General features: G+C 34.7%; 1 protein-coding gene across 1 annotated transcript in view; it reads left to right on the forward strand.

The window, feature by feature from the left end:
* Positions 1-10,000, forward strand: part of LOC135201891 (YTH domain-containing protein 1-like) — a 17,463-nt gene that overhangs the window by 2,994 nt on the left and 4,469 nt on the right. Inside the window, exon 2 of the mRNA XM_064231189.1 lies at positions 5,525-5,650. Within this exon, the coding sequence (XP_064087259.1) occupies positions 5,525-5,650 (126 nt within the window). The remainder of the gene's footprint in view (positions 1-5,524; positions 5,651-10,000) is intronic.

Genomic DNA, 10,000 nt, shown 5'->3' on the forward strand with positions numbered 1-10,000 from the left:
ACTGTGTTCCAGGAAATGTAGAATGTTACAATGGTCAGAGTTACAGCCCTTGCGCTTCATAATCTCCTACTTGTACGCATACAGAGAGAGAGAGAGAGAGAGAGAGAGAGAGAGAGAGAGAGAGAGAGAGAGAGAGAGAGAGAGAAAATCATGAGCTCTAAGGGTTACGAAATAGTGTTGGTGAGGCGTTTTTCATTGCACAAAATAAAAGTAATGCGTAACGAAGTAGTCTTAACTATGGCTTTGATATTTATTCCATTTTTTTTTTTTCAAATTATGTTTTAAGAATCTTTAAAGGTAATTGTTAATTTTAGTGATCGTTTTGGGAATTTTGTAATGACTCCACAGCTCTAGTAATAGCAATTTGAATGTGCTGAAGGCCTCTACATTTCCTTCCGTCTGGTACTTGGTATGTAGATACAATACGCTACAGTCATGCTGGCCTGTGAGTGTCCGTTCCACTCGAAATTAATTTTTCTGGTCAGACTTTATGATTAGCTCACCAAAATGAGAAAATGTGTTCTCTCTCCATGGAGCTGTCTGCTATAGAACTGAAAGTGGAGAGAGAGAGAGAGAGAGAGAGAGAGAGGGGAGGCGATGAGAGGAAGAGAGAAGATGGACGAGAGAGAGAGAGATAGAGAGCAGAAGGAGAGAGAGAGAGAGAGAGAGAGAGAGAGAGGTTAGGGGGGGGGGAACCTCAGGGAAAGCTTGGGCGTTCAGTGTGCTTTTGAAAGGAACAGGAAATTAGATTTAAATCCTCTCTCACTCCGTCACGTGTGCTAACAGCGCTATTGTCGGTTCGTTCGGTGTCTTTTGCTTTTTTCCCGTCTTTCTTTTAACCTTATCAGAATGAAACCGCGATAATTTTTTTTTTTCATTTTCTGTATCTTTTTTTCTATTGTTTATATTGGACTCAACTTTGATTCATGCATCTTCGCCTTTAGGAACATAACCACTACCACCCTCCTAGACGATTTGGGATGAAGGAATAAAAAATATATATTGGCATTGATACATGTCAAAGAAAACGGAAAAAATTCAATAACAAGTAAGCAAATTTTTGTGAAAAGATAAAAGGGTCTTATCGAAACGGAAGGCATTTTTGTGAATGAGTCTCTTTTATCCGGCCGTAAATAATCGATAACTCAGTTAAGCACTGGAAGTTACTCCGATATTGCTGGATCCTAGCTTCCAGAAAGAGAATATTCGGTTTATGGTGTGGAAAAGTACACTGTCAAATGTGTTTTGAAATACCTACGCTGGTAGTATAAAGCTGATAACAGATATACAATGTAAAATGGAGTGCTCTTGAGAAAAGAAGAAACATCAAAAGTCTTAGTAAGCTAATATTACAGTCTTTCCATGATTGGAATATTATATTATATGCTTATTTTATTATTATGCTGTACATGAAAGTTATATGTATGTGTTGGGGGTTTTGGGGGAAAGGGGGATCGAATGGCGGTGAACTTTCAAAAGTTTTTTGATTTTAGCACTTTCATTCGTTTCATCTGTTCGTTTATATTAATGAGTAATAGCATGAGTCTTGTAAAGACTATTTTTTGTAATGCCGCTGACAGCGAATGCTGTTTTTATCCACTTGTTTTGACAGGGCTTTGATTTCAGCGACTCATTTGTTTTCATGGCTTAATGGCTTTCTGGTCTCAGTGAAATCATTGACATTTTATAGACATTTCTGACCTTTGCAGATAGCAGGTGCAAATGTTTTAAACCATTGGCATAGAGTATGTTTTAGATGCAGGTGTGTATACAATAGTACATATTGGGCATGTATCACTGGTGTTTTCAACAAATAAATTTAGTGTTTTTCGTCTTTCTTTCCTCCATTGATACCCTTCGAATATTTACTTGAAATTGGGTGGTTAGTTCAGCTTCTAATATTATCAGTTTTTGTCATTTTTCTTTAGTGAAGAGTTTTTGAACTTTGTTGTGAGGATTACAATTTGGCAAGTAACTTGGTGATGACCAATGGCAGCCGTAAAATTGAATTAGCGAGCATTGAGCAATATTAAACCAAGTAAGTCAAAGAATTGTAGAAGAGAAAGCCAAAGAAGAGGATATATAAAGACTCGACGGTTTCTTTTTTTGGGCCAAAATTAAAAGGAGGAACTTTGGAATGGTGAAAAAATTGGCGTGGCGCAAGTTTAGAAGCAGAAAAATGTTTTGGCTTTCATTTCGCGTTTCCAATTACGTATGTACCGCGAGGCCCAAGTGGCTTTGTTTTGTGAGGTTTAGGTAGTGTGAACTTTTTTTTTCTGTAAATACTTTTCAGAATTCCCCGTAACTCATGTTTCATTTGTTACCAGTTACTACTTACTTGAAAAATGTTAGATATATCCCATATTCAAATCAAGATTCGCTTTTGTTGAAAATATGGTTGTAAAGAATAAGTCCCGAAGGATTCAGCGAACAGTTCAGAAATGAAATAGCAGGAGTATGAAACCGCTGTTTGTACTGTTCGATGTAACACGGAAAAATTGAGCAGAAAAAATGGAGCAGAAACATTCAATTAATCAGCCACTTATAGTACTCATGCTGTTAACCATTATCATTATTTCTTGAACAAATTACAGAAATGGTACCCATATATGTCGTTCATATGATGTTCAGATGTTCATAATAGTGGGTATTTATTTACTGAAAGCGAAAGCCGATCAGTACGGCTTTACAGTGAAATTAGCATTCGTCATGTTTTATAAGCCAGAAATGTAAACAAGTACAAATGTATGTAATGACTGAGAGAGCCAAAGGCTAATGCAGAAGATCAAAGGAGATAATTTTATTCATTCTTTTTAAGAAACTGCGAAAGCGACTCTCATGTTAATTCGTCTGACTAAACATGCAAATTAACCTGTCTCGGATACTAACGTGTGGAGTGGTGTATGTGTGTGTGTGTATTTGTGTATGTGTTTGTGGAACTATACGCATCCTCATGTGTTTGCGTGTAGGCTCGGTTATCACTCAAAACAAGCCTCGACTTCAGAGGTATAACTTATGACTCACTGCTCTTCAAACCTACCTCTCTGTCTTTCTTTCTTTCTTTCTTTCTTTCTTGAAGGTTCACTCTCTTTGATCTTAAGCTCGAGAGGATTTTGTACTCAGGGATTCATTATTATTATTTTTTCATTATAACTTTAGGTCTCTGGTTTTTGGTTTCCGCTTAGATGAATATTTTACTCATGACTCACGTTTGTTTGGTTGCAAGGCTTTGACTGTATTCCTTTCCTTGAATTGTCATTATATGTTTTTGTTTTTTCTCGTTTGTTATTTATTTCATCTTACCATTCCCGTTGTTGCTAACAGTGGTTGTCGGCGAGGTCTTACCATCCAATATTATTGCGGTTATTTTTCTCTTTTGTTGTTATCACCTGTGTTTCGTGGACTTTTTTGCAACGACTGTTATTGTAGGTAACATTTAATTAATATTATACATATAAATATATATTTATGTATTTATATATATGATACATATATATGATACATATATATATATTATATGATATATATTATAATATAAATATACACATATGTGTGTGTGTGTGTGTGTGTGTGTGTGTGTGTGTGTGTGGTGTATGAGAAGAGGGAGAAACCTTATGAATACATCAAAAACTAAAAAAGTCGTAGTTGCTACTGCAAGTATAATTAAAGCAAGGGGAGCACCTTACGTTGAATTATTACTGTCCGTTGTAGTGGTCTGGGCCTACCCATTTCACAGTTGTTGCGTTATAAGGGCGTTGATCTATAGATTTCATCTATAGATACGTCCTTATCGCCCTGGATTATGATGGCGAGTTGCATTAACTGTTCGCCAGGTTATGGACAAAGTTTTTGCGGATTCTGCATTAAATGAAATTATTTGCTTTTTCGAGATCTAGGTGATTGAGGAACATTGAGAAATAAGGATAGCAATGAAACATGTAAAGAATGACATATTTGCCTGCAAAATTGAATGACAGTGATTGATCAGAAGGATGTCTCGTTAGCTCTGTAGAGGATGATTTTAGGTTATTTGTGTAATGCAAAATATGTAAATATGTTTTTATTACTTTGAATACGTAAGGATGTCTGTCCTTGTGGCGAAACACGGGCTCAGTACGTATACATTCAATACGGATGTATGCCATTATAATTTAGATTATATTTCCCCATCTCTTGTTTCATCAGACTCAGAATTTCATCAGAGAGGAATGAGCGGCGCTTTCCTACCTGCAGCCCAGATATAAGTTACATTCATCAAAAGTTAGGGCATAATTCTGGTCATTTGTCCTTCATATGCAGCAACTTTTGAGGGGGAACGGGAATATTGCGTGAATAACACCCGAATTTTGTTCATATTGAAATCATAAATCTTTTTTTTATATTCATTTGTTTATTACTTTTTTATGACTTGTTTTGGATACAAATATTTGGAGAACCTCAGCACTTTCAACTTTTGTCGGAATCTGCAAAAACATTTGAAAATAAGAGAAACGTAAAAATAATAATTTTTTTCCTGTACTTTTATCCCTTGAACTTTTACGCCTAACATAATGTAGCCATTTTTTTCAGCGTTTAACATGTCTCTTTGCAATATGTATTTTGCCTTCTTTTTTTATTCATGTGCCTGAAATTATTTTCTGAGTTACAAATGAAACTAACGTAGGCAGACGATTTTTACCTGCTTTTAAGGATGGAATTTTTCGTGCATTTTTGGGGTCATTCTGTAGGTTGATTTCGTGTTATTACTATTATAAATACATTTACAAATATGCGTACACACACATATATACACATACATGTGTATGTGTGTAAATTTTGCACATCGGTCTTTATGTGTATATATGTGTTTTATTTAGAATAGTCCTAAGTTTTATTTATTATCAGATTATAATTAAGTATTTTAGTGGGGGTTACAAATGGAAATGGAAGATTTGTGAAGTCTCCTAATATTTTGTACCGATGGCAATAAAAACACACACACACACACACACACACACACACACACACACACACACACACACACACACTGTAGCGTAATTAAAGGCCTCTTTCTTTTGAGGTGGTAGTCTTTATGGAGGATAAAGGGCCATTATCAATAGTGCATGTTTTTGGGATACCATTATAAATGGAGACATTGAGTAAACGACTGGACGTGATAGTAAGCTATCAATAGCGCATTGTTTTTGGGATACCATTAAAATGGAGACATTGAGTAACGATGGACCGTTGATAGTGAGCTGTGGTCATGGGATGAGAATTTTACGGTGTTTGAAGAGTTTTGTTCATCTTCTGCTGTTAGGATGAAAGCACTGATTTTCCTTTAAAAAGGAAATACTGGTACATAGAAGGTCTTTTAGATATTTTTTCTTTCTTTGTAAAAAAAAAATGGTACGTTTTATATATCACTTATTAAGATACTTAATCTCTTGAGTGTAGATAGTTGAAGTGCATGATTTTGCTATCAGTTGAATCATTAACCATTTTAGTAAACAGATATTTTTCTTTCCTCAATTTTTCCTTTCAGATGAACGGATCTATTCCTCCATTGCTTCTTGTATTGACACATCTGTCGTTCCTTTCATCGACTCTGGCGGTTCCGGTATTTTTAGGTTAATGGGTGGCAGGCAGTGTTTGAAGGAGACTGGTGGCGGTAATTATTAAAAGACTTCAATAAATGGTCTGCGGAAAGTATATAAGGAAATATATGACGATGTTTAGGTACAATGCAGTTATCAGGAAAAAGTAGATTTTCTTTGGAAGCGCAAGGCGTGGTTATTGTGACGTCCACATTGATTAGCATTACTTGGTAGTGTAAAGAAAATAAAACTAGACAATTTTGGGTGTAACAAGATAAGCACTATTTTGGATTGAAGAAGCCGGGAAAAGAGACAATTTACTCAATGGGAGGTAGTTTTGCGTACCTGGACGGTAAAATTTACGGGGTGAGGCAAGGGTAGGACAAACATTTTAGTACACTATTAGCTTAGCAAGGATTTAAAAGCTGTTATTTACAAGGGTGATGAACTTAATGTTTGATAAAAATGGACGCGCGATACACACACAAACACACACACACACACACATATATATATAAATATATATATATATATATATATATATATATATTATTGTATGTATGTATACACACATGTATGCATACAGACTTGCCAACGACAACGGACTTACATCTATTTTTAAAGGTATGTTGTCCGTTATTGAAAGCGATGTATTCATTCGCAAGAATCCCCTTTGCTTGTGTACGAGACTTCCTGTTTATTCGGGGCGTAACTCTGGCATCGCGCCGAACAAGAGGTTGCTAATTAATACTCGCAAGTTTGGTCAACGATAATGACGTGTTTGAGTTAACTTAATGCACAAACATGTTTCATGTTTTCACGCTCCTTCTGAATCAAAAATGGATAGTGTTATTCCGTTCCTGTTCAGAAAATTGCAAGTCAAGCGAAATAAGGCAAAAAAAAAAAAAAAATTTTTTTTTTTTTTTTTTTTTTTTTTTTTTTTTTTTTTTTTTTTTTTTTTTTTTTTTTAAAGAAACATCCGCGAGGAAGTGTGCGGCCTAACGGTTAAAGCTGATATTTGTAAAGGCATAACGGGGTCTCTGTTCTCAGGATCAAGGCAAAGAAATTGTAAAAAAAAAAAAAAAAAAAAAAAAAAAAATGTTTGATGGAGAGATCTAGGAGGGTGGTGGGGAAGGGGGGGGGGTTGTCGGAGGAGTGTGTCGAGGAGGACGTTGCTTCGAGGAAGAGAGACGCTTCATTAATAGTTTTATGTTACCTTTTGTTTGAAAGATAAGGTTGACGTTGATATATCTATATATATGTATGTATATATATTATGTATGTGTGTGTATGTATGTATGTATGTATGTATGTATGTATGTATGTATGTGTTTGCAGACACAACATATGTCGTTTGGGACACACTGCTCAGTTACAATTACACAACTTCAACTGTAGTTGGAACCCGATTGTAGTCTCCTTATGGCACTTGATTTGGAAATGTCTTCAGTTTAAAATCAGGGAATTGTTCGCATTGGAAAGTAGATATTTTGATATAAATCATTTCGTAGATTCAGAATAGAAGTGAATCCTAATTTTTTTTTATTTGCACGAAAGATATTTGTAATTCATTATACTCAAATTCAAAATAGGGCACTTCGTCCGTTTGTGTATTTGTGAAGTGTGACTATGCATGGGATATGTCTTCGTTTTAGCTTCATTTTTTTTTTCACTTTCGTAAAGGTTTATATTCTCTGAAGGTTCTCGTCCTCTTTGGGCAGGAAATTCCAAACGAGGTTTTTATTTTTTCTCCATTTTCCCGTCTGCCGCGAAAGCCGGGTTTCTTTTTTCCTCAGACTTCGTCTGTGTTTCTCAAGTTTTTATCGTCCAAACTTTGTGGATTTGATGATGTTACTCTGCTTGCAATGGAAAACACAAATACACTATCTTTTGTTACATGACTTCAAGAGTGACTTTTTATTACGAGAGTTTAGATGTTATCTGCAGTTTTCTTACAGCTAGGTGGGATCAGCAATGAACAACTGAAGATTGAATGTTTTCTCTTGTAAGTATAATCGCGGAATATTAATAACTGCCTGTTCTACCTCGTAAGGGGAATTACTTGTAAGGTTTTAAGTCTTAAGTAAAATGAAGCTAATATATTTTATTCATTGCTGTATGCTTACCAAATAATTTTTCAGTTTCATTCAAGTTTCGCTCATGCAAAGTAAATTTTAAAAGGAAGAAATTTGAAATTTTACTCTTATTCATTGATTGACATTTATCTGTTTTCATTTAGTTCATTATATTTTTATTTCACACTTGAGGCTAAATATCAATTTGTGCCTCGTGTTATCGTTTTGCCTAAAAGGAATATATCTTTGTGCACGTGGAATTTTCATTTCTGAAGCTTTATTCTGTGGATCATGTGCAATTGTCCCGTTAGCAAAACTCCGTCTGTCATTCGGTAAAGAATGTTGTAGATGAGGATTGTATTTGAGGGTTTTAGTGTCTGTTGTAGGTAGATAGAAAATAAGCAAACTTTGTTATTGACGGAGGTGTAGGTAGATAAGAGACTAAGCACATTAACTTACTGGTCATAAGCCTAAAACGTTTTTTTTACTGTTCCAGGTGTATATATAATTTCGAGACGACATAAACTATGATCTCTTTCCTGCTTATTGCAAGAACGGATTGTATATATCCAAAATAATGTATAATTATGGAAATTATAGAGAGATTAGCAAATATATTGGGTATTATAGCCCATAATGAGCCTCAGAACATCATATTGAAGTTTTTGTATTTTATTGCTGGTAGGGAATAGTGTCCTTGAGCACTCTGTTCAGAGGATGAGTCAATAAATTGATAGCAGTATGACAAAATTCTTTAGCCATTTAGTTATGTTGTTTTCTGTCATGAATAACTTCTGAACGGGCATTTTAACCTTCGCGGCAGGGGGAATATACACGTGTTCATGCGGAGAAAATACCCAACTAATTTAGAATCGAATCCCATGCTACATCATGTTACGTTACCAATTGTATTTATCAGAGTTTGTTTATAAGAGACTTCAGTGTTCCTTACAACGCCATAAGGAGACTTAGGTTTGTCAGAAGTGGATTCATAAGTTTGTAAGGTAGATGTCTGAAGATATGTAAAAGTAATAGCTGACTGCATATTAACGGTCAAAGATTTCGTCAAGCGGTTCAAAAATATACCTACCATATGCATTACCAGGTGTATTATTTAGTGGTGTCCACAGCTACATGGAAACGTTAGCGTTTTTGAAAACTTTAGTTATTTTGAAGCAATTCTCTACGTGACGAAGTGGTTTGAAACATTCAGTTGCATAGAAGACTTTTATCTCAAAGTAGAAACGCCGCTGTTGATATAATTTAGTTCACATGATTCATCTCATATTGTATATAATATATATATTATATAGATATATATATATATATATATATATATATATAGTTGTTCTATGACTGAAAATTACATATCCTTTATTCCTGGTGGATTTGTTTTGGTTCATGCCATTTTTATTCTGAATATATAGATAAAAAACCTTCTCGCACAGTACGAGATTAAGTTCTACACACGGGAAATTAATCCAGTAAGTGTTACGCCACCTTTTTTTCTTTTATATTGTTAATATTGTATGACAAAATGATTAATAATCGAATATATTCTATCCCTTCTTTATTTTTTATTTCTCCTTTGTTTAATGAAGAATCACAGTTATTCACTGAATGAGTATTTTGTCAGCCTGAGGGCAGTGAGTGCATATTTTTTTTATTGTCGGTGATGTATTCTGTCTCGAATTTTACGTGACATACAATATCGTTACGCAAAGTTTACTTTTGACTGTTATGATTTAAGTGATATTTCATATATTTTCGTGTATGGGCAATGAGAATCATTTAGATTTTTTTATATAAAACACTTTTTTTTCAAATGTAAGCAAATGAACAATTGCATAAAGAGAGTTATAAAAACTGTCAGTGATCAAAATTATTACCGTATAGCAATGACAGGTTTATTGAACACGCTTTTACGGGCAGTAAACCAGTAAAAAATGACATATGATAATCTTATAAGTTAGCTAAGCCAGCTCAAGTTTTACACATTTCAGAGGACCCTAAACCTATGCTCGAGGAACTAGTTGATGATTCTGTCATTAGTTGGGTAATTATAAGTGAATGCCCTATGAACAAGTGAATAAGTAGGCTAATTACAAAAAATGACCGAATAAAAGCAGAGACGTGTTATAGTTTTTTTTAAACTTAATACGTTTAGTCAGTGGTGGAGGAACATAATCTCAACAGCTACTAGTATGTCTACTTCAATACCAGGCCCTCACTTCTGCACGTTGTGTGTTTGTAACGTTTTGTAGGAAGACTTCAGTCGGGATGGTCTTGTGATTGTTATGCAATTATTGATATTTACGCCCTCAAGGTCTTGGTCTTCTTCTGTCCTTG

The sequence above is a fragment of the Macrobrachium nipponense genome, chromosome 28, assembly GCF_015104395.2.
Source record: "Macrobrachium nipponense isolate FS-2020 chromosome 28, ASM1510439v2, whole genome shotgun sequence".
NCBI lineage: Eukaryota > Metazoa > Arthropoda > Malacostraca > Decapoda > Palaemonidae > Macrobrachium > Macrobrachium nipponense.